Below are 24,704 nucleotides of genomic sequence, written 5' to 3' on the forward strand. Positions count from 1 at the left end.
TTTTGTCATGCATTTAGGCGTTTTATCAGACAAAGAGAACATAAATACAAATATATATCCAACATTTATTCGTCACTTGAAACGTTCGGAACAATCAATAACAATATCAAAAGTACATGTGCTTCGTCTTAAGTCATTAACTCTGTTAACAAATGCAGCACACCGGTGTCATAACAAATAATGTCAGGCGTTTGATCGTTACTATTAGTTAAATGCAAAAATTAAGTACTGTATCACGCTATAAATATTATCCTCTTGCTAAGTACATCCTAACGGTATCAGGCAACCCTAGCGTGAACTAGTGTTAACTTTTCTCTATTACATGAAATTAATAAGCACTTTGTTCAATTGATTGTTTGAAGAGTCTACTCTGCTTGTCATAATTTCTTTAATATTTTAGCTGTAGGAAATAATGAGAATAGACCTTGAACAGTCAACTGTTATTTTAACAAGTATAGCTAATTAAATCCATGGCTATACTTCCTCGCGAGCTTCGCCAGTTGCTATCGAGGTGTACCGTACCCTTTTATTGACTGAATCAAGTATTGGCTCGATTTTCTTCTGCAGTTTCGTACGCTGCACGTAAATCAAAGCGCATACTAGTCCTATTAGCACCAACGACAAGAAAAACAATAAAATTGTCGCACCATGCGAGGCCGATGAAAACAACTTCACCTTGCAACTTTTCACTTCGTGAATAGGATGCGCTGTTTTGCCTGCAAGTATTAGTGCACAATTATAAAATAGTCTCATCAATATCTACGAGTATATGGGACAATAGTTTACCTTCGTAACACTTCAAGTTGTCCTTATTGCGAATGAACACTTTCGTTTGGCTCATCCACTTAATGAAGGGATTCAGTTTACACGAACATTCGAGCGGATTGCCGGTCAAGTCCACCGCTATGTTTTTATTGTGTTCAACGATTGCATCCATAGCATGGAGATCTTGCTCGAGGATTTTGGTGAATTTGTTGCGTTGAAGATCCAAAAACCGTAGGCTCGGCAAGCAAGATATATTGAAGTGTAAAGCAGTGAGCGCATTGTCGCCCAGATAGAGATCCAGGATTTTTGGAAGATCACAAAACACATTAGGGTCTCGGAACTCCGAGATCTCGTTTTGTTCCAGGTGCAATTTCATCAGTCGCTTTAAATTACTAAAACGATGGAGTGGGAAATGTTAATCAATCATTGCAAAAGAAGTAAAGGTATTTTTGGAAAAGCTCCTCGGTGTACCTGTTCACAAAAATATCATGCAACGTAGCTGCTAGGTCTCTAGGTCTATCTGGTCTAGCATCCTCAAATGCATCAGTCAAGTGAAGTTCCAGTAGTGAAACAAAATTGGAGAATACTCTGGGATGACTCCTGTCAGGGTCCAAAGACAGCTCGTTGAAGTCGAGAATAAGACGTTCGACGCGTTGAACATGATGGTACGTCTTTCCTCGAATCTCCCTGATTTTGTTATTCGACATGTCAATCACTCGCAACTCGGGAAAACTGTCCAGCGTGCCGAACACATTCCAAGGCAGTTCCTCTAAGTAATTTCCCGTGAAGATGAGGACCTGTAAATGAATTAACACTAAACTTAACTAGATTATAGTGTGAACTGAGAACTTCATTATCAAGTAACTAATAATTGTTATTTATAACGCTGATCGCTTCTATGAATGAAATATCATGTGGTACTTAACGTGTTAAACTCTGTAATCTATAGTAATTTGAGATACTTGGTCATTCAATAACGTTGCACCATATAATGTACTTCAAATTTTGATTTCTCACGTGTAATTTTTGTACCTGCGTTTCATTGGGTAGGTGCGCCAGTGGATCCGTACTACGGAATTTTGAGTCGGTGCAATTGACAACATATTGGTGACGGTTCTCGTAACACGTCCTCCTGCAAATACACTGGTTTTTGAAAGCCTCTCCGCATTCTAATCTGGCTGATTCATCAGTCTCCAACGAGTGCCAATTTGGATCACAGTCATTGGGTGGTTGAGCAGTGGACAAGCATACTAACAGAAATATTATGCAAAGTTTCTTCATCGTATGTCTGAAATAAGAATATAACAATTAACGGTTTTATTTAGTGATAAACTTACGTGAAATATTCGTATTTACTCACATGTTAGCATCTGTTACAGTGGGATGAATCAGATGAAACCCTTTAGTTTGAATTTCTTGTATTCCCTTTGTTATTCATCGAAAAATTAAAGATTCAGGACCAATGCTACTAACAAACGTTAATTCTCTTTCATACCTGTAAAACAGAACAATAAAATCAGTAAATAGATACGTGCTACGAGCAAATAAGCTCGTGACACTATTTTAAATGTTGCCGCGTAAACTGGGTTTGAAATTGTGGCTCTTGATTGGCCGAGTCGATTTAAGCGGTACTCGAAGTTTGTAACTCGTAACCAATCCCGTCAGTGCTGAGAGTGATGGTGTGCAAAGTAAATGTTTGAAAGTTTCCACTAGAAACATGATTTTTAATTCAATGAAAAGAGATGTTTCATATGCAACAAAAAACTTAATAATGAATGATGATGAATCGCGTGTGACGAGTGGCTTACGGACCGTGTTTAATCACGAAAATTTTAAAAATGAAGTGCAAAAAGACGCTACTATTGCTATCAGCAAAGGTTAGTCCTTCCTTGCTATTGTTTATAAATCGTTCGATCGTATCTTTACATTAATTTTGTACTTTCGTGCAGTGCGTGCTTATCGGACTTTATATGAATTAAGAAAGGGTATTAATTTTACATCGTGTTAAAGTATTACAAATTTGCAGGTTCAAAATACGTATGCATATCTCTGCCTCCCGGCTTCGGTAGATCAGTTTGTTATGAACTACCGGCTGTTTTACAAAAGGGAAAAATAGTTATTGTTTTTTCTCCAAAATTATGTTTTATGAAGGTAAAAATTCGAATGCTTGGTCAATCCATTTTTTTACATATTTTATTACTTCCAGAGTCGCGTAGATTTTTTAAGAAATAAACAGATCAATGCACGTTTATTAAGCATCTCTACACGAATGAATGAACGAAAAGTTATCTTGAAAGATTTAACGTCGAATTGCTTGACGATACAACTATTGTATGCCACACCTGATGTGGCTATAATGCCATATTTTCAGGTATATTCATCAATTCATTTTTTCTATAGTTTGTTTGTCAATAACTAATGAGACCATCTTTGAATCCACAGAAGCTTGTAGTCTCATTAAAGGAGCGACGATTATTGTATTACATTGTATTTAATGAGGCACATTGTTTAAGTGAATGGGGATACGAATATATACCCTGTTATAAAAATATTAATTTGTTGGATAAAATCTATGAGAATATTCCTAGAGTTGCAGTAACTACTACTGTTACCCATGAGGTAATTTGAATTATTGTTGACTTACTAACACTCCAACAAATTTATTGCTTACGTTTAAATAACAAAAATTCTTTCGAGCGGTAACGAATAGTATTTAAAGTATTAGAAATTTCATATATTTTGATGAAATTCTTTGGCAGGTAATAGAAGATATTTGTCAATTGTTGACACTAAGAACACCAAGCATATTTAAAGTACCAGTACAGCAAATGAATGTATACTATGATGTATTGTTTGTAGATATTCTTTCCCATCCGTTTGAGCACCTTCAGCGTTTTATTATAGAAGTACTTGGTTTCTTAGATCCGCCCTTTGACAAGGTAAATCAATCTATCTTTTATAGGATTGCAAGCTACATATTTATAGGAATTATCTGTATTCAGACGCATAATGGTTTTGCCATTGTTTACTGTAAAGAGGAAGACACTGCAGAGTCACTGAAAAGCAATCTAATTTCTGCAGGCATATCCACGCTTGTCTGTCACCACAGTAAGCAAGTTATTCTGTAAATTTATAAGATTCTTTAACCCCTTGTGGTCCAACATGTTTTCTCTCCGTTATTTCAAAACTTGCTAAAACATTGTATAGCTCAATTATATTCCCATATACATCTAGCCTATGTAGAACAGCTGAGAGATACTGCAATTGCTGTTACATGAAATTATGGCATTATTAATGAATGTAATGTAAATCACTAAAATAAGTACCTATTGGCGCAAAAGTTAATGTTGGGTCTGTCTTGACATAGGACCAGAAAGGGTTAAACTCTTGTAATACCTATTACATATTTCTGAATTATTGTAGAACTGAATAATAGAAGTAGACGTAACATAGAAAGTCAATGGATATCTGGAAAAGCCAGTGTCATTGTTACAACATATGATTATGGATTCATTCATAGGAAACTGATCAAGTATGGGTTTTTTGATAATGCAGAAAAGACTCTTACGATTGCTGTTCTCTTACAAATGTCTTTATATTTATTAGATGCAAAGTTTATTGGACCGTGCCAGAAAATATTCCCAAATACTACAGAGAATCTGTACAGTCCCTTAAGGCTAACCATCGTACATACTCTAGAATATATTTTAGTTCACAGGAATATTCTTCTACAAAGATGCTTATCGAAAACCATAGAGTAATGAATGGTTTGGAACATATCAAAAAACGATTGAGCGAATACAAAAAACTTGTGGCATATTGTCTATCAGTAAAGTAAGAAATTCAGTGTAAGAAATTGAGTAAGAAATTGTACATCAGGAAAATTGTCTATAAAATCATGTTCAGATGCCGTCATGCAGTCATTAGTGAATATTTCGGGGATGTAGCAGATCCTTGCAAAGTGAACTGCGACGTCTGTGAGAATAGAGATATAGTAAAAGCCAGAGCCGTTAAATTTATCGCGTACTGCGAAAATGTAGTAAGAATCAAATACGACATGTAAGTATACCGATGACCTGAAAAGTTTCGAAAATGTATATTAACTGGAAACATGTGTATTTCTTAGTTGTGATATTAGCGAAGATACGGAGGCGGAACAGTCTCAAAGCGTTAAAGAAAAATCCCCGGAATGCGCGGTGAAGGGAGTGAAAAAATGCAGCGCTGCGCGCGGAGCGATTTCTGTGGACAAAAATAACAGCGGTGCGATTGTACAATGTAGAGATAAGCAATATAGTAGCTCGGCGTGCACGCGATCGTCGACGAAGGACTACGTTCGACCGTGCTCGGCGAGCACGGTGAAACGCGCGAAAGATAATTCAAACGCGACAGGTGCGAGCAAACCGGCGATAACGGACTCTTTGCTAGTCAAATACAATCTGAACAATGAGATATCGTTGGAGCCGTGCGGTTCGAAGAACAACGCGGCGAAAACCTCGGCAAGAGTAAACGGCACTCGGGTTTCCAGCGGGAGAAGAAACGTGTCGCGTACCAAGTCGAGAATCGAAGGCGCAAACAGCAACGCTGGGACACGGACGGTCGAGAAAGAGGATCGAGTTACGAGGAACGATTCCTGCGAACTGATCTTTGTCGGATCGAAGGGACGGTCCGAGGAACGGAACAAACGCTGCACCAGCATAGACACGCATCCTGCGGAATTCAGCTCAAAAAGAAGGAAATTCGAGACCGAAAATAAACCAACCGCTGTCACACGGGACAGGAGGGGGAACAGAACTTCCGATCGGGATGAACGCGTCAAGGATGATGCAAATGAGATCGTGTCGCGCGACCATGCGACGGCGGAATATTTGATGAACAAGTACAAACTGAATAAAGACTCGATAACGCTGAAGCCGTGTAGAAAATGATGTCAGAGTTGTCTAATGCTTTCGGTACAAAACAACGAAGCTCCGAAACGTATTCCCTGTCGTTAACAACTTTTTCCACCGCTGAAACAGATATTACCGGAGTTCATTGGGGGGAAAAAATGCAGAAGTTATTTTTAAGTCGACCTAATAGCACAAATGTTATTAACCAATACTCGTAGTTATGTTAAACGGTGCTCGGACTTATAGGACGATACGTGGTAATTAGTTCCACTTATCGCGCGTGGTCGTAGAAAATTATCTCTTGCGAAACGAATTACAATTTTCAAAATCGTCTTTGATAAGACAAAAGAATACTTCGCAATTGTTACATCTTCTGTGGACAGATCTATATCGCAGCGATACCGCTGGCAAAGTAGGTCGAAGAGTCGTGCTGCTCATAAAACGTCAGACTCGCGCACCCACGCAACAGGTGATATCACGTATGATCCATTGTGTGACAGGAGAGACACTAGCGACCTTAATGTTGAACCTTTTCAATAAAAAAGCCTATTAATGTAAAACATACATTGCAATGTACTATATTTGAGGACATAGAACAATCGAGATAGCTACATATTCTCATTCCTCAATAACTTCAACCTCTTCACTTCGCTCTTCTTTTCAGAAAATTAAAATATTTTAAAAATTTGTCTATTGAATAGGACGGGAGGGAGGAGGCTCAAAGGGGATTCCAGAAATGATGATTCATTTACTCACCGTTTCGAAGCAGGTAGAGCAGGACGCGAGACAGTGATTCATCGGACCGTTCACCGGCTAACTACTTCATCGTCAATGGTGCACCATCTCTGGCTCGGCCAAGGGGAAACTGTCGCGCACACGTTCGACACGGGATTCGTTGCAACACCGAAATTATCGGCGCGCAGGGACGTCTGCGGTGCCCTTCTTGAATTTCACTGACTAGAAGAGGCGGGCGCGCGCGCGCGCGCTCTCGAGCAAGATCACGTACCGCTAACCTGAACCCGATCAGGAGCAACCTGTTGGAAGGAACGCCGCGCGACCGAAACGAGTCACAAGATGCTCGAAATAATCGTAACCGACTGGAACGTAGCGGAAAAGAGGACTTCTCTCCGTTGCGCCGCGGACAGCATTGCCCGGAGGTGCTCCGGACGTACCGGCCGCACCTGTGCTCCCTCCTTCCGAACCCTTCCTACACCTTTTCTTACTTTCTCCTCGTTCCTCTTTTTTCTTCGAAACGCTCCTCGCTTTTCTTCCGTATCTCCCTGATCTGTCCCATTTTTATCTTTTTCTCCTCCACGTTTAGCTGATACTGCGTCCTTTTTTTCTTTTTCAGATCCTCGGCTTCTCCACACGCCGCTCAGTGGCCGATTTTTCAAAAAAACTCGGGACGAAAATCAGTACGACTTGAAAATTATTTATTTATTATACATTTTTCCGCAATTACTTACAGTAACGAGCAAAACTGACTCTACACTATTTGAAGCAACATAACTTTTTAAAAATTAGATCAAATGACTTGAATGTTATTGAGAAAAGTTTGAATTGGTCAGAATCGCAAAAGAAATAGTAAAAGTTGGTTTTCTTAGCTTTTTTATCTGAGCCTGTATTGAAAATTTAAAAAATTTGTTTGATTCGCTCGAACAAATTATATCCATGCTGAAAATTTCACCGATATTGGTTAATTCGTTTAAGTCGAAAATCGTGAAAAATGGCAATTTTTCCACTTTTAAGCGTTTATAACTCGTAAACGAATTAACCAATATCGGTGAAATTGTCAGCATGGATATAATTTATTCGAGCGAATCAAATACATTCTTCAAATTTCCAATACAGGCTCAGATAAAAAAGCTGAAAAAACCAACTTTTACTATTTCTTTTGCGATTCCGACCAATTCAAATTTTTTTCAAAAATTTTTTACACCTCGCCTAATAAACTAATCCTTCTAACTTCTCAATAAAATTCAAGTCATTTCATCTAATTTTTAAAAAGTTATGTTGCTTCAAATGGTGTAGACTCAGTTTTGCTCGTTAGTGTATATAAGTATTAGCTATGTATATATATAGCGATAAGCGATAGTGATTAGCAGTAACAATGCATCTTTTTCAGGGTTTTGGATGTTCGCAATATTCGAAATTTTGGGCACTTGTCGTGGAAGAGAAAGCAGTTTAGAAGAGTTATGGACAAAACTTGTCTTATGGTTTGTAATGATTCGAAACATCATAAGCTTCCTTGAAAAGGAGTCGTTATCTTATTGCCATTACGAATGTATGTATGTTCAGTTTATAACTATCAAATTAGTTCACGGAGAACATTTTTTCGAATTAATTTGGTGAATTTTCGTTGGAAATGTGTGTCCTACAATGAAGCTATACAAAGTTACTTCGATTGTACTGTAACTGCGTTGATAGTTCAAAGATTTTCGATCGTGAGAACTATTAATCGCGGAAGTCGTAATTCGCATAAGACCTTTAACTTCTTTAGTTGCGTCTAAGCTTCTTTTTTAGATAGGTTGTCAAGGACATTGTGCTCTTGCAAGCATACAATTTACCGTCACCCGGTATTTCAGGGATTCTTTTAAGAAAAAATGTATCATACGAATTCTATTGCACGAATTCAATCAATGAATGAGTTTCTAATTCATTCAGAGTTTTCGGTAAAGAAACAAGAGTACACGAAACTATACATATAAAATTGGTTTCCGGCATTGCGCGACATTCAATGATAAAGATCGCATTCGGGTATTGTGACGTTTAAGGATATTATTTTGCTTCAACTCGGTATATTTTTTAACACGTGTTTAAAAAGCGTATAGTAGTAATATATTAGAGAATAGCGAAACGATTATACGTTGTTCAAGTTGTGGAGAATGCTTCGGAGGATATCGTGAATTTAAATGAGCCGTAAGGCTATATAAACTATGGCCGACATGACATGAAATATTAAATAATGTATTTGTATGCGTGAATGCATTCGTATGATCGTGATTGTTATTTTAATTTGGCATCGAGCTCCCGTGGAGTCCTATGTGTCGTAAGATACTTTGGAAACGGAAATATTTTTTATACTGCAACAATAGTACGTATAATTTGTTGGAAGAGAGGTCTAACAATTAGGAGGTATTAATCTAGAAAAATTGGAAGTTTAGTATATACGTTAAAAAGTGTTATGTGAGGAATTAGGGGAAGTCGTTGTTGGAAATATAAGGATAGAGTATGCGAGTGTCGCAGAAAGATATGTCTAAATGGTTCCATTAAATGTATATTGATCTCTTTGAACATCTTCCGTAACATTTACTTTCATAACGTACATAAATTCGAAATAAATCTACATGTAGAAATTATATGTACGGGTGTTATAATGTGTTATGGAGTTTAGTATTCTTTGTGAGTTCGTAAGACGTGGCAATTGTAATTGCCACTTATTTCCGCGTAAATATTCAAAAGTGCGCAGGACAGAGTAAGCTCTTAAATATATAAAAGAATTCGTTTCGGTATAGTTAATCATTGTATAAATACGTTGAAGTCGGACACATACTTGTTTGTTTTGGCAGAAAATATAATGTGGTGTGTTCAAAAAGAATGGATAATGAAATTAGTGAGAATGAAAAGATCTCACTCAAAAATCAGTAAGAAAATATGTATATACATGTGTATATATATATATTGGTATATATAAATATATTAATATCAAAATGAAGAATATTTTACGAGTGATGATCTCATATATTTTGTGGATATATCTTGCTTGTCGATTGTTTAGTACTTATTTATTTTCGCAACATTAATGCACTACATGCTAAACTCGCATTTTCAATCAGTTTCCGAATATATATTTTTTCTCTTTTTCTCGTATCTTCCAGGAAGAATGCAATGCAATACGTACAAAAATGAAAACCAATGAAATTTACAAAAATTAACATAAAATTTTATGATGACAAATTTCAATTGTTAAAAATTATTTAAACAGAGAAAGTACGATTAAGTAGTATATTGCAACCGTGAAAAAGTGAAAAACCAAAAGTCTATTAACCATTTGGTAACATTTCAAACATCGCTTAAAATTTTGATTTTTCATTGATCATTTGTACGTTTTCTTTAATAATAACGTTACGATTTTACGATTTTAAAAATAAGGCATTATTCATTTTCGTTTCGAATATAGTGATGGATAATCCAAAGAATTAGCTTATAAATGAATGATTTTGATGTAGAAACGATGTTATCTAACTAGAACGAAATACTTTAGGAATTACCTGAAACCAGCAAAGTCATTTCGAGATCGGAAACTATGAAACCCGTAATTATAGCGATTAGATCATCACTTTTTACCTTGCTCGTTGGTCGCTTTCATTTCACTCGATAAGCGTTTCTATATCTTTAAATTGCATTATTTCTTTTTTTACATACATAACATCAGATATATACGTGTACGTACGTGTAGATGATTATCTATTTACTTAACCAGAACTTCTCAAACGTTAACGACCACACGAATGAATATTGTTGATCGTCGACTAAATGAAATTATAAATTTTGAAATTGCAAGCAAATTCTTTTTACATCCGTTCAAGAATTCCTGGTTAACAGAAACGACAGTGCGTAGGCACACTGCCGCTGCGTTTACTGAACAGTGTACACTGTTGTTTATTTCGTTCTCGTAGAAAAAGAGGGAAAACGAATAAAAAATATTACAGTCAAGCGATCGATTAACACATTGCTCGCCACCTAGATTTCATTCCATCAGAATTCATTCTTGCGTATAGGCTGAAAGTCTGATGCGTAATATGCTTTATGGTTTGGTAACATTCCCGTGGATCTAGCAATGGATAAGCAACGCGTTAATCGTAAGACACAATTAATCTGATAAATAAGGAATTCAACCTTTATAGACTAGACACTATGATCTTCACTTCGTACATTTTGATTTGTAACCTAAAGAAGAGAATTCAAATATTCTCGCAACTCTTTTCCTCTTTTTTTGTACCATACTCATCACCAAGATACAATATATGCGCAAAGATCAATTTCTCTTTAGCCTATCCTAGATCATTTGACGATGACCATTAAATGAACAATTAATAAACATCTTCTCTATTTACTATAGTTATATATAGGTAATCTATGAAACATTCATTGTCAAATATAATCGATCACTTATATAAGACACAACTATTCCAAAAGCAGCTCTTGTTCGTTAGATCGAAGAACACTTCGATCCCTTTCGGGGCGAAGAGTCTCGATATTAAAATAGCAGCAACTTCAATACAACATTCTTCAATTTTAATTCTTTTTCTTCTTTCTTTTTTTTTGTGCTCAACTATCTTCGCAAACGCACCGATCAATCGCTGCCGAATTATTATGCCCACCGGGACAGTTTCTTAAAAAAATATTGCAACTTCGAATCGTCGCACACCGATAAAATAGATTACATGAATTTTCCAGAGTCTTATAAAATTAGATGCTTCTGTTTAGCTATGTCCTCTCTCTTAAATGTTTGCCACTTTCTTTTACTTTAAAGATAACATGGATAGACTATAACGCTACAAGAGACAAAACCGCTTTAGTAGCGTCCTTACAATAATATAATCTCATTTGGACATCAATATTAATTACCAGATCGATCATGTCGGACCATCTATGATGTACCTTATATATATATATATAATATAATATTTTGTATATATTTATATAGATACGTGTTATGTACGTTGAAACTGGCGCGTTGGCAACAAAATGGTCGTACGTAGTATTATGCATTGTTCATTATATAATATTCATTTTCTTTTTTTTAAAGCTGTACACTTGATAAAAATCACATCAAAGAAATACAGAAAAAATGTCTCCAAAACTTAGTAACTAATGATAGAAATCGTTACAGAGGAAATGCTTTTGTGCCGCTTTCCACGAGAAAAATGAAAATCGTTGGCAGTTTAGAGAGCATACTGAACCAAAGTCAGAGTAACTTCCGGGACAGTAGAAAATATTTCTTGTTTAAATATATACCAGTTGCAACAAGAACAATTCGAATCCTTATCGCTCACACAAAATTCATGCTTTCCTTCATTCTCGCTCTTCCATTCGTTCCTTAACAAATATTAACGTTAATTTGGTCTACTACTTTGGCCTAACGAAAATGTAAAAGGTTTCTACCACTTATTCCCAGCAATGGAAGACTTTTGTCGCCAGGTGGCACAAAACAAAAGCTGTAAGACAAGCGATGTACCCAGAGAAGAATTTCCAGGGGGCTGCCATGGGAATGACGGTGTACAATGGACACCAAATTGGAGCGCTATGGCTCTAGCTGGGCTGACGATATCGAGGAAAAAGAAAAAGCTCGCGTTTCAGCGTGCAAATAAGAAAGGACGCAACAGATAGTGCGCCAAAAACTGGCGGCAAAAGAAAACCACCCCCAACGGAGCCATTAGGATTAAAGTTTGGACGTCCGAGGTCTCTCTCCTACTACTTTCTGTGGGTCTGTCCAAGGGCGGTTTTTTTTTCGACATATAGTCGTTCCAAATGCAACGGCACAGTGTCCACCACGCAAATCGCACAAAAAAATCTCTGTACACTCTTCAACACTATGTTTACGGAGCACTAAAAGCGTCTATTTTACATTATCCATTTTATGTTGTACCCAAATTTTTAGCCATTTTTTTCTTTTTATACCCAATATTGTATATGTATGGATATATATCCAAAGAAATAAATTTGTTGAAAAATTCCTCACGGATGCATCTTTACAACCATTTGGACGCGTCCCGTAAGCCTAGCGTTAAAGAGTTATTCTATTTTAAAGTGCGTATAAGGACTTTCTTGACTGACTGTGCGTGTCAGACCTCGACTAGAAGAAGGTCAAATCGACTGTACCATAGACTGCAATATTCTAATCGCGGAATTCACACATGATGTTGTTTAAAGGCGTTCTCAAACGGAGCTGTGGATCGGATATCGTTGCCCGATGGACTATGTCATAGGGGCTTATCCGTAACCAGAATCTCTTAAGATATGGGCCGGTTGGTCGGAGAAGCTGGTGAGAGAAGCAAGCGATTCGCTAAAGAACTTCGGGTTCGTTGGGAGATCCGGGCTTGAGATGATCTGAGCAGATATAATGTTCACAGTCGCCTGGTGGAAAGAATGCGTTAACCAGCTTGTGTGATAAGCTGAGAACGGTCAGTCTCCGTGACCTCGACTGAAAGATCGAGCCAGGCTCCCTTCCCTGTTTGTAGAGGCGATCGTGGCTATCGATGAACGCGATCTTCTCACTGATAAAAACGCAGATCTGCGGAGCCCTGGGAGCTTCGATCCGACTCTCGGAAACATAGCACGTCTATTTGCCATGAGGTAGGTACTCTGTAAAACATCGAATGCTCGTCCGCATAAATCTTTCTACTACAAATGAAAACAACATTCTACATCGAAAGATGAACCGAACTGGTGCGCGTCCCTTTTCGTTGAACTAAAAACGCACACGTTCGACCGAATCTCGTGAGTGCCAATACAACGAACATTAAAGAATTTCCGTGTGTTCTCCTATTAGAGAGGTTGCAAATAATATAAAATCGAATAGTTTTCAAATAAAAAAGAATTACAAAAGGTATAAATATACGTTGGTAGAAAAGAGAACTGTCATTTTTGTCCCTAGGCGGGATCATAATGGAACGTCTAGAACGCTCGGACAGTACAGGCTAAAGAATACTGAAACTATGACACGATGCTGCTCGGTTAAAGCAAGACATTCGTTGATCAGTCGAACAGACAAATACACCAGAAAACCTATTCGAATTGGCACAGAGATCAAGTTGTTATACCGGTTAGAACATTCTGATACAACGATATGTGGCATAAGGATGATTCGAATGACGGCACATCCGGGACGCGTTTACATTCAAGCTTTGTATCTGTCGGACGAGCCGATCGCGCAGCACAACACCAACGAGAATATCAGTCCGAGGAGCTCCAAAACGCCTATCGCCGCCGCGACGCCTATGACCACGTTTTTCTGGCTGTTCAAAAAGTCCATCAGCTTGTCTATGCAGCCCTGTGGAAAACAGATTCGTTAGATTTAATCGCGGACGTGTGATCGGTGCATTAACAAGTTCAACCGGCCGTGATTCCACCAATGAATCATCACATTGTGTTCCTCGACTAAACAGCGGGTCTACTTTTTACCGGTGCGAGTGAAACTGCAGAACAGTTAAACTTGTCTCAACAGCCGCTGTAATACTATGCATAGAAAAAAAAACTTGATCTTGGAATCTTCCCCACCATTCCACCCACTCAAACGTTATTTATACCGTATAATGCGCCCCTTTTGTGGCAGAACAGTGGGGAATTACATTCGGTCTTCTCTAGAAGTGAATTATGAAATGCGGGGATTACCTCGTTGTGAATCGCGTAAAAATTGACCTTGCTGGCAACCTTAATTTCCCTGGATTCTGCGCACTCCACGCTGTCCTTGAGTATACAGCAAGACTGTGGCACTCTGTACACATTATTTGCATCTCCGGAAACGGTTATACTGACTGGAAGCGAAGGGTCTTTAGTGGCGTATTTACTACCAGCCCAATCTGAAGGGCCGGTAGCCCCGCAACATCCAAGATCGGAATGGAACGAATCCACCGCCTGCGTGTAGGATTCTTCGACGCCGTATTTATTCTGGAAAAATTGTATGGCGTTTATATAGATATCCTAAAAAATTATGTTAATGCAAATAAATCGTATAGGGATTCCCCTATGGTTCTATAGTAAATATTATATTTTTGTATTTATTCATGAAAAACCTTAAGTGGTCCCCCCCCCCCTTACTAGAAAACCCCCTTACTATTTGTTACGTTGCCAATTCGTAAAAGTTTCATTAATTGAGGATTTATAGTTTTAGCTGACCGTTTAATGGTGCTGATCTCGACACTTCTATGACGTCAACCAAATCCATTACTGCGTTTTTTTTTGCAAAGACTAAGACGAACGACGTGGCGTGATCAATTGAATGAGGTAAGCAGCATTTCTAACAAAAGTGTACCAAGCGACGGTACCGCGTGAAAGAGAGTGAAAAAAGCTAAACGAACGGACGTACAAACCGGTGTCTAATTCAGGAAGATGAATGGAGCAATTATAGGCGTCTGACCGGATAGCAGGGTTTAGAAAAGCCGAATAGACTAATTATAGGCACCCAAGATGGGGAAACGAGTCGCGGGATAATTGCAACCTCCCATAACGGTTGTCCCGCGAGTATTTAGCTAGCGATTGACTCGGGCAATTGTCGTATACCTTAACGGTATCTATCAGGGAAGACTTGACCAGTTCCTCGAGGCTGTTGATGTTGGTGCAAAGCCACGCTCCAGCCGCGATCTGCGCGACGATAACCACAAGAAGGCAGCTGAAGAAACCGACCAGCATGCACTGGGACGAGCGGATGGCGCCGCAACAGCCGAGAAAGGCTACGATCAGCATGAGGACCCCGGCGGCGAGCAGAATGTAAAGTCCAGCGCTGAAATTGTGTTGCTCCTGGCTTAGAGACATCAGAAACGTCTGGTCTGTCAGCATCCATACGGCCAATCCCACAGCAACTAGGCCCACGACCTGAAAACATTTAAATTTTTAATAATTTTATACTTAACCCTCGGACAACGGACCATTTTCCTAACTATGTAATGAATAGACTCTTGGTACATAAAGTTTATATAAATAAGAGTCTAATTATCGTATGCATAAAATGGAAGGATCGTATGGAATGGACATATTCTAGGTCGGATGAATATTTCTAGGAAATTTTAAAATCTTTTCCATGTTCTTTTTGTACTAAGGGGGCCGGCAGGCATTTGGCCTTGACTGGCACGCTATGTTATCCTATGCCTTTTTTCTAGACATTTTACGTCTTAAATAAGTAAGTAATCAATTAAAAATGCATACCACCGTGTTTGTACATGTCTTTGCTACGTCTGTATAGAGCTTTTTTTTCGATACGAACACTAAATCTCTCGAAATTAAGAGAATCTTTCAGCGGCAGCCATCTTGTGACGTTATACTTGCTTCAGAATTCGAATTTTCTGCCGAATATTACAAATTACTCCACGATGAGGTAGAAATTCGCAATTTGGGCTCTATACAGACGTAGATTGGACTTTTAGGAAACACAATTGATCACTTGTAAACTGTTCATTGCAATATTGAAGCGGCGGTTTGTCTAGATTTTGACCCTTGTATACGTATATGGATTTCAAACCATGCCGGCCCCCTTAAATGCAACTCAAGGACGTTATCGAGCGAAGTTACGTTTCTTGTCTCTCATATATCCAGAAGCAGCCAGAGAAGCGAGGAGAGGTTTCTGGAAATCTTTCGTGTTACAATGCATTCGGGACGCATACTTGAAGACCGTCGTAAAAAAGGTCACGGGGGAGAAGGACCAGGAAAGTCCACCGGTTTAACATGGAAATGTTCACATCTGGTGGGCAGGCCATTGTAAAGGGCACGTACTGTCCTGCGCCGAGCCGACCGTTTCGCAAGAATAGTTCATTATTTATCCATATAACGCATTGTGAACGGCGCTTAAGCCATAAACCAGAACACGCTCTCGTCCCCCGGCTTTCTCTGTTTCAATAGAGCTAAAAAGGTCAGGTATATTTTCGCGGCAAAGTAGGAAGGGACACGTTGTTCCCGGTGCACACAATGCATCGTTTGCAACGGCAGGGAACGTTCGCGCGAAAATTTAACTGCAACAGAACATTCTACATACATACACCGTGTCGTGTTACGTACCTAAAAGCTACCCACAAGCAGCTCTTAGAAACGTCGTTCGACACGCAATATTTCGTAGAACGTCCTCGGTCGAAACAAAAAGTTCATTCTTAGATATATATATTTCGTTGGAAATGCGAGGCGGGTCAGCTGCGGAATTGTGAGGTTATGTTAACCAAACAACCGCCGCCGCGCATGCGTGGGAGGTATTATGTACTCTGTTCAAAAGATAGCTAGAGCTTTATCTAGCGTGCACACTACGGGGCATTTATCACTGTAACGGACCTAAATGGGTTACATTATCTGCGCGGTCAGCTTTCTTAAAAATGCCCTGTTCCCTCGGGCAAATCCTCAGACATGCCATTACTCAGTTAGCAGTAAAACCGACGTGTTTACACGATAGGGTACAGAGTCCTGAGAGAGGAAGGTTCAGTGGGTTAAACCTGCTGAACGAACGTGACTTCCACTCGGCTTCTACCGGCGATGCCTCTCTTATCTTTTTCCTTTCCCCCCTCACCCTCTCTCCCACTCTCTCTTTCTCGTTTCCTCGGACAGAAGACTTCCTGTATTCGCGCGGCGTCCCGGTGATGTTCGAGCCTCGCATGCTGATGTAAGAACAGATGCAAGAACCACCGGTAGGATCGGCCGAGTCAAACGGATTCTTCACGGATACGATCAGACGTCAAACATAGCGCGGTAAATCAAGTTAGAGGCGGGTCACGAGCTACGCGCTTATTTGCATTGGTCGGAGCTGTCGATCGATTACGCGAGAAACAGCCGACTCGATTTTCAGAAATATTCTGATCTACCGATTCCGAATTTTCTGATCTACCAAATAGAAATTGTTATTATTAGACTGCGGATCTTCGAGCAACATAAAAATTGTCCCTATCCGTTGCAGGAAACAGAAGCCATTTTGGAACTTTTTTTCTTCAACCGTTTGCATCGACTGCGAAGGGTTGATATACTGTTTTCTGAATTTTGTATACAAAGACACGAAGCTGTACATTGCAACTGAGAAATGTTCGGGTGCATGCAGAAAATATTGAACATTTTTTCTGTTCAGTAACATGTCCATGAAAGGCTCTGGAGTGGACCGAAGAAATTTAGAACGCATACGTAATGCATTTAGAAGCAGAAATCGTGTTTGCTCTCCGTCGTAACTTGCAAATCGCGCGATGAATTTCAATATTCTTGCACAAGTTGATTTACATGCCGCGCAAGTCGTATTTACTCATTATATCAACGAGTAAACGTTATTCTCGACAAGTTACTTCGTATCTTTGTTAATATTTTTTCTCTTTCCGTGACCGTGTGGGACGATCATGTTACAATTTCGGAGACTGTAAACTCGGCGACATTTACTTCAATAACGTAATGCCCACGCGCATTAAAGATCAACCGTTTAAACGGCTTTGGCTGACTGTGCTCATAAGGGGGTAACTAGTTGCTAGTTAGCAATATGTAACGTCTGTATGTATACATTTCACAGTGCCTACTCGTGCCATAAACGTGTTCGCGGCACGTTTGATGCTAGTAAACGTTTTTCACATCATATGTTTCGCGCTAAGCGTTGGAAACGATGAATTAGTATATATACGATACTGAAGAGATACTTTCTAATGGTGATTGCTGTTAGAAACAACCAATAGTTTCTAGCACGATTCCTAATCATTGTAAATTATTCCCAGCAGTTTTCACATTCTCATTTCCATTCCCGGGAACTGATGAAATCCAGTCACAGAATAGAAAATAGAAAACAGGCCAACACATGTGTTATGGGTTTTCCGTGAAAGCATTTGGCACCTTTATTCGATGCCAAGTATGCCAAGTTCAACATCGTTAGAACTGTTTTATATTCGGAAATAGTTCCTAGCAGAAGCAAAATAAACGACGAGATCTGTTAAACAAACGACTTCCGACGGAGCGGAAAATCACTTTCGCGTGCTGGCCGCGTCCGCCTCGACGGATTGTTCAATTAGCGCAATTATTATATGATTGAAACACACGTTCGTTCAACTCCGATCGTGTATAACTAAATCTGGGGTAATTGTTCCACCAGTCAGCCAATTAAGGCACTAACACTAGCGAACGAGAGCAGTCTCTCCTCAAGAGACGACGACGAAGAAAGTATTTGAAAACTTATTTCACCCTCCGTGGGCAACCAGGGAATTTCTTTCAATTTCTCTTTCCCATTGGTGCTCGAAACATTCCGACAATGAAAATAAGGACTTCAATAAGTATTCCAGAATTTTTTAGAAAACCTAGAACAATAAAGAAAAGAATTATGTAGAAGTTTCCTGAAACGCGAAGCAAAGAGTAAAATAAAAATGATTTCATTCGATTCGGCCGAGTAAGATGACGTACTATTGAAATAATCATTCCTCGAACAGTTTGCTTGAATAATGCCTTGCAAATCAGACGGCCCGGCGGGACGCTGAAACAGTAGGTGCGAATCGCATTCGTTCGACGTCTTGTTTTCGTATTACTCGTCATTTCGAATAATGGGAAACACGAGAATCGGCGGGTGAGTGAGTCACGGTGATTCGCGTTATTGAATCGCGGACGATCGAACAGCTGGGCCTGCATCAATTATTTGCCGAGAGATTAACAATAGCGGTTGTGTCAGCACCGAGACGGGGCAAACGTCGCGTCTAGTTTGAAAATGTTGAACGGGAATAAGTGCGTTTAAATATAGATTTCCAGTCAGAGAGCGAATATGTTCTTCCTACGAGATCGCGTCCTACACCGCGCGGCCCAGATACTTCTGTCGTCTGGGATGCTTTGAGTGCTGATACACAAGCTGTGCGTTAGCAGGGCCGCGTTCGCAGTGTTCGTCAGCCCTGCACACTTTTCTATACAACCCTCTCGTCACTCGCCATACTGTTCCGCGGCCAGGTTGTGTTTTCTGCTGGCCGGTTGGCCCAGAATTTCCTTTTTACAGGGCCCAAATCTGCCGTAGACGCTGCGCGAAAGTTAGGAAGATGAAAACGGAGCGATCAATTTAAAAAGTACGATACTAGAGAGCTTAGACTTCTCGCATGGTCCTGTGCCAGGCTCGGGCGTTGTTAAAATAATTAGTCAAATGTGTGTAGACTGTGAATTTTATGCATTCATGACTGGAAGAACGACTCGGGGACTTCAATACGTGTTCCAGAATTCTTTTAGATTTTTTTAAAACCTGGAACAGGGAAAAAAATTAGACGTGAACGTAAACGACCAGGTATGCGTCGGTAAAAATAATGCAGACGGGGGGTTAAAAGAGAAATAAATGTCCATGTAACTCCTGTATGTCGCAATTAATGCAGACAGTTTTTATCCTGCTTGAAAATCCGAAGACTAATTATTGTAGGCATAGACGTTTGATTTTTTGAATATTTTATTCCAGGGGTGCAGTCAACCTTCATACGCCGCTCACGTTTTAGATTCTGCAGAATTTGTAAAATTGTAATTGTAAAACTATAATTTGATATACAATGCGGTCCAAAAGTCATTTCTTAATGGGACGACCATATTTAAAATGGTCTAGTGAGTTTTGGGCCAGCTGAGTTATTGGAAATATGAAGAATAAAGTACAGTCGGCGGAATTCAAGCGTAGAACGAAAACGCTGCATTAAACGATAAGCCTGAAAGCGTTGGTATCTAGTTGCAATTAACGGTTAGCCCGCTAAATCGATTACGAGGTGAATCTTGCGAAATTTGGGGCAGATTGTCGATCAGCAAAAGATATCGCACCCACCCAGATGCAATCGATTCAGCTACCCTCTCGAATTACGTTGATTCGCGCCGAGCCGGGAAACCACGATGCTAATTAAAGGAAGTTGGACGGTTCGCAAGAAGTCGATGCTCTGATCATTAGAACGTTTTCTCCCACGTAAAGAGGAACCCTGATTAGATTCCGAGCACACATTTAAAAAAAAAAAAGACGACTGTTATCTGTTACGCGATAGAAATTTCAAAGGCAACGAGCGAAAAAATTCGAGAGAATGCTTGCACTCTCGCGGGTGCAATCGATTCAGTCCAGGTATCGCGTTGTTGCCAGGTAGCAAAACAGTAACGACATGGAAAAGATTCCCACTGTTCGCGCGCATCCACCGGAAGTGACCACCCTCGTCCTATTTCTTTCCCCCACTTTTTTGGGAAACATTTAACATAGGTCCGAGAATTTTGTAACGTAAAAGTATTTAAAGGACTGATCATTTACGGGAAAATGTTCAGGGATATCGGTACAGATCAATTCGTGGTGGGCTTGCGATTTGATCGCGTGTAACGCGTGAGAGGGATTTCCACAATTTAACCGAACCGTGGAAAACAGGGAAGAGAATTAATTCATAACTCGAGTGCGGTAAAGATTTTTCTTGGCGTGAAGAGCTACGTTAATTTATCCAATTATGCCAAGAGTTCAAGCGGCATCCTATTTATCTGCGGAACAAGTTCGCGTTTCGAGATAAACTGGAGGTCAGCGATGCAATGCGGCCGGGCAGAATAAAATAATGAGCGGCCTTAATAATCCTGACAATTTCCAAGCATTCATTTTTCTTTGATCTTATACGCATGAAAATGAACCGTTGACATCTGAAAAATAAACCTTTATAGCGTTCAACATATTGGATCGAATTATTCTTTGCAGCACGTACTAATTTTCGGAGATATATACACGCACGCAAGAATATTGCTCAAGTAGGGTAAGGGACCCAGTTACAATTAAAATCAGTTAATATATATATATTTTTTTTAATATTCATTGTGCTTTAAAAATACATATAATATAAGCACAGTAATCGGGTCCCTCACCCTAGTATATATTGAACCAAGTTGCACGCGCATTATCACGCCAACGATTTGCATATTTATAATGGTCGTAACACGCTCGCCTGTATGCCCTGAGGAACGAAACCACCCCTTTGTTGCGGCGCAAAGTGCAACAATTTTAATCGATCAATGAAAAGTTTATAAATTCAACGTAAAATTGTCTTTCATTGCTTTCTACGCGCATTGCGTGCGGCGTATAAAAATGTTCCACGGTAAAGCCAATATGCTGACAATAAACAGCGGAAGATATTCGAGGAAATGATTCGGTTTCCATCGGATAGGAGAGGGAAAGTGCAGCAACAGATGAGGCGGTTGATTCCGAAGGGGAGAATGCACTCGGTAAATGAACTTACCCAGAATATCAGATTGATGAAGATAAGAGCGTATTTGACGGACCCGTAACATTCCGATAGTACCATTTTCGGTTCGGTGTGTGACACTCAACACTTCGTTAGGGGACTCTCGGCGGTTCCAGGGAAAACACACGGCCTCGCGAACCGACGGGAATACAGTTTACATACGTTTTACACGCTAACGCACAAGGGGAAGTTTTCTTTGGCGTTGCAGTGAGTTGGTCAGTTTCGGACTCGTACACGCACGGAAGACGAACACCGATCCATTCCACGCGACGGTTTACAAGCTACTGTCACGGGACACGGACGATCGGTGTTGGTTTTTATTGCGAGTGCAAGCAAGGTATGAAGAACGGACTGCTGATCTCGTTTTAAACCTTCTTGAAGCTGCAGCTTGTGACGTCATTCGAACATCCCCTATCTTTGTCCCTCTGTCGGCGGATGCGTCTTTTTTCCACCGACAGGCGCGTCCCGCATCTCTTACCTCCTCTCGCAGACAACCCTTCTTCTCTCTCCCGTCGACACGTTTCGTCACAGCCGACTTTAGTACTAGAGTCGGCTGTCTATAGAGATCGTAAGTCTGTGGCTGTGGTAAGATACTGAGTCGGTAAAACAGATCCGAGACACGAAAGTCCTTAAAGTATTATGTCTATTCATATTTCTCGTTTATGGTTAAATTACTCTGTCGGTCATTTACCGAAACAACGTGTACTTAAAATATTATTGAATGAGGATACAAAATATACTATTCAAATATTACAAGGTACATCCATAAAATAAATTATGAATTGTAGCAAAAATGTTGTAAATGCAAATTTGGTTACTACTTCGAAACTATATCTTGAAGTCCGTCCACGTGACATTATTTGAATGGTTATGTTTATGAAAGCGTTGCAATCTCTATTTTGTATTATTACAATTTCTAAAAAGCGTTAAATATGGAAAATACAATTGTTAGTCGAAGATTAAAATGAAATTAGAAATGTTGATTATTCAAACAAAGTAGAATGTCCTTGCACGTTATATCTTACATTTAGTTGATTGAATGTAAACCAAATTGTAAACAAAATTGATTTGATTTGGTTTTTAAAGGTCTTCAAGATTCGAGACACCTTTTTCTTTTAATATGGATAATGAACAATGTGCGAAAAAGCCAAAGTTAGAAAGCACAACGATAAAAGAAGGAGAAGCAGAAATTTTGGTGAGCAACACAAATGTATTTTACAATCCTGTACAAGAGTTTAACAGAGATCTGAGCACAGCGGTGTTAATGATTTACGCCAAAGCCAGAAACGAAGAAGTACCAAAGAAGGGTATTCCGAAAAAAGATGGAATAACTGTTCTGGAAGCTCTGTCTGCAACGGGTTTACGTAGTATTCGATACGCTAAAGAAGTACAAGGTATAAAGCAAATTGTGGCCAACGATATCTCTATAAAGGCTGTAGACAGCATTAGAAGGAACATAGAGCATAATGGAGTAGTAGACCTGATAAAGCCCAGTCACGAGGATGCAACATTGCTGATGTATCAGAGTAGAAGAGACCAGTTTGATGTTATAGATTTGGATCCATATGGTTGTCCAACGATATTCTTGGACGGTGCAGTCCAATGCGTATCCGATGGTGGTATGCTTATGGTTACAGCCACAGACATGGCTGTGTTGGCAGGAAATTCTCCTGAAACTTGTTACCTAAAATACGGAGCCATTTCTTTGAAATCGAAAGCTTGCCATGAAATAGCCCTGCGTATATTGTTGCAAAATATTGCTTCGCACGCAGCTCGCTATGGTAGATACATAGTACCAGTACTTTCAATAAGCGTTGACTTTTACATCAGAGTATTCGTAAAGATATTCTCTAGTCAAATTAAATGCAAAGATAATGCTACAAAAATAGGTATGGTATATCAATGCACGGGGTGTGAAAGTCTGAATACTCAACCATTATGCCATAAAAAGCCATCTGGATCTTATAAGGTATCATCGTCGCCATGCGTGGATCAACTTTGTAAAGTTTGTAATCACAAGCAACATGCCGGAGGGCCTATATGGTTGGGCGCTTTACATGACCAAACGTTCGTCACTGAACTGCTATGTAACTTACATATTATGAAGTTAGGAACCTTGAAGAGGATAGAAGGAGTTCTAAATGTTGTTCACGAAGAATTAGACATTCCGCTATACTATACGTTGGATCGTTTAATGTCTACAGTTCGATGTCATACACCGTCGATGTTAACATTCAGATCTGCGCTGTTGAATGCGGGATACCAGGTATCGTATTCACACGCGAACAAAATATCGATAAAAACGGATGCGCCGCACCAAGTAATTTGGGATATTGTTCGTACATGGGAAAAGGACCACCCTATAAAACGTGAAAAATTGTCACACGACAGTCCCGCATTGCAAATACTAAACACGCCGATTACTACGAATGTTTCATTCGATATACACCCACTGGCTAATCCAGCTTCCAGGCAGAAACATTTGACTCGGTTTCAACATAATCCTACTATTAACTGGGGACCCGGTACTCGTGCCAAAACAATAATTGACTTAGAATCGAAAGTGAAAGATGAGAAAAGGATACGAAACCAAAATAAGAATGCTAAAAAAGAGAAGCTGCAAACCACAGACAATACCGAAGATGTACAAACTGTTTTAAATGCCGAGTCTGCATGAATCGCGCGCAGACTGTAAATCAAGATTCTCCTACTAATAAATCTAAACTGATCTATTTTTATACCTTTAGATCACGAAAATATTTGTAATTAATAGAAATGTATTCGTCTCTTTATAGACATTTATGAACTTCTGATTTATAAGAGATTGTAATCACGCTGTTTGTAATACCTATACGATTGTAAATATGAATATATATTATATATATACATATACATGTACGTATATATGTACTTGAAATTTGAATTGATTTTTTCGAGTTTAGAAGATTTTGGATAAGAAACATTTCTGCGCATATACGTGAAACTGTGAATCGATAATATCGTGAAATAAGATCAGTGATATAAAAAAAAAATGAAATCACTGACGTACCTATTTTTTAACGATAACAGGATAATGCTACAAATGGATAATTTTATCATGTTAACTACTGGTGAACATATCGCTGCCCAT

The 24,704-nt window shown here is 39.3% G+C and overlaps 4 protein-coding genes across 5 annotated transcripts; 2 read left to right on the forward strand and 2 right to left on the reverse strand.

Annotated features, from left to right (window-relative positions):
* Positions 1-45: 45 nt before the first annotated feature.
* On the reverse strand, positions 46-7,030 carry LOC143357739 (trophoblast glycoprotein-like). The gene is made up of 6 exons (XM_076794311.1): positions 6,408-7,030; positions 2,126-2,260; positions 1,798-2,053; positions 1,237-1,562; positions 787-1,157; positions 46-716 (listed from the first exon to the last, which is right to left on the reverse strand). Exons 3-6 carry the CDS (start codon positions 2,044-2,046, stop codon positions 475-477), a joined length of 1,188 nt encoding a protein of 395 aa, XP_076650426.1. The 5' UTR covers positions 2,047-2,053; positions 2,126-2,260; positions 6,408-7,030; the 3' UTR covers positions 46-474.
* LOC143357732 (ATP-dependent DNA helicase Q5) lies at positions 2,268-6,393 on the forward strand. 2 transcript variants are annotated; one of them, XM_076794303.1, is made up of 10 exons: positions 2,268-2,642; positions 2,792-2,916; positions 2,972-3,136; positions 3,208-3,384; positions 3,525-3,704; positions 3,768-3,873; positions 4,189-4,297; positions 4,372-4,599; positions 4,672-4,824; positions 4,892-6,393. In XM_076794303.1, the coding sequence occupies exons 1-10, from the start codon at positions 2,483-2,485 to the stop codon at positions 5,688-5,690; spliced, it is 2,202 nt and encodes a 733-aa protein (XP_076650418.1). In that variant the 5' UTR covers positions 2,268-2,482; the 3' UTR covers positions 5,691-6,393. The 2 variants fall into 2 exon arrangements, with proteins under 2 accessions (XP_076650418.1, XP_076650417.1); XM_076794302.1 differs by having other exon boundaries at positions 3,525-3,873.
* Positions 7,031-10,744: 3,714 nt separating the features above from the next.
* On the reverse strand, positions 10,745-22,025 carry LOC143358095 (tetraspanin-8). The gene is made up of 4 exons (XM_076794988.1): positions 21,569-22,025; positions 14,937-15,248; positions 14,049-14,324; positions 10,745-13,707 (listed from the first exon to the last, which is right to left on the reverse strand). Exons 1-4 carry the CDS (start codon positions 21,632-21,634, stop codon positions 13,555-13,557), a joined length of 807 nt encoding a protein of 268 aa, XP_076651103.1. The 5' UTR covers positions 21,635-22,025; the 3' UTR covers positions 10,745-13,554.
* Positions 22,026-22,240: 215 nt separating this feature from the next.
* On the forward strand, positions 22,241-24,518 carry LOC143358092 (tRNA (guanine(26)-N(2))-dimethyltransferase). The gene is made up of 2 exons (XM_076794985.1): positions 22,241-22,331; positions 22,661-24,518. The coding sequence occupies exon 2, from the start codon at positions 22,695-22,697 to the stop codon at positions 24,249-24,251; it is 1,557 nt and encodes a 518-aa protein (XP_076651100.1). The 5' UTR covers positions 22,241-22,331; positions 22,661-22,694; the 3' UTR covers positions 24,252-24,518.
* The last annotated feature ends 186 nt before the right edge of the window (positions 24,519-24,704 follow it).

This window comes from Halictus rubicundus, chromosome 10 (assembly GCF_050948215.1).
Source record: "Halictus rubicundus isolate RS-2024b chromosome 10, iyHalRubi1_principal, whole genome shotgun sequence".
Classification (NCBI taxonomy): domain Eukaryota; kingdom Metazoa; phylum Arthropoda; class Insecta; order Hymenoptera; family Halictidae; genus Halictus; species Halictus rubicundus.

Bases quoted from the DNA above. Each gene is read 5' to 3' on its own strand.
- LOC143357739 (XM_076794311.1), bottom strand. From the start codon at position 2,046: ATGAAGAAACTTTGCATAATATTTCTGTTAGTATGCTTGTCCACTGCT. The intron at 1,563-1,797 runs GTACAAAAATTA...ATTCATTTACAG, and splicing joins ACCTACCCAATGAAACGCAG to GTCCTCATCTTCACGGGAAA. The intron at 1,158-1,236 runs GTACACCGAGGA...CCATCGTTTTAG, and splicing joins CATGATATTTTTGTGAACAG to TAATTTAAAGCGACTGATGA.
- LOC143357732 (XM_076794302.1), top strand. From the start codon at position 2,483: ATGATTTTTAATTCAATGAAAAGAGATGTTTCATATGCAACAAAAAAC. The intron at 3,137-3,207 runs GTATATTCATCA...TTGAATCCACAG, and splicing joins CTATAATGCCATATTTTCAG to AAGCTTGTAGTCTCATTAAA. The intron at 4,600-4,671 runs GTAAGAAATTCA...AATCATGTTCAG, and splicing joins GCATATTGTCTATCAGTAAA to ATGCCGTCATGCAGTCATTA.
- LOC143358095 (XM_076794988.1), bottom strand. From the start codon at position 21,634: ATGGTACTATCGGAATGTTACGGGTCCGTCAAATACGCTCTTATCTTC. The intron at 14,325-14,936 runs GTATACGACAAT...CAATTTTTCCAG, and splicing joins CCCTGATAGATACCGTTAAG to AATAAATACGGCGTCGAAGA. The intron at 13,708-14,048 runs GTAATCCCCGCA...TGTTTTCCACAG, and splicing joins TTTACGCGATTCACAACGAG to GGCTGCATAGACAAGCTGAT.
- LOC143358092 (XM_076794985.1), top strand. From the start codon at position 22,695: ATGGATAATGAACAATGTGCGAAAAAGCCAAAGTTAGAAAGCACAACG.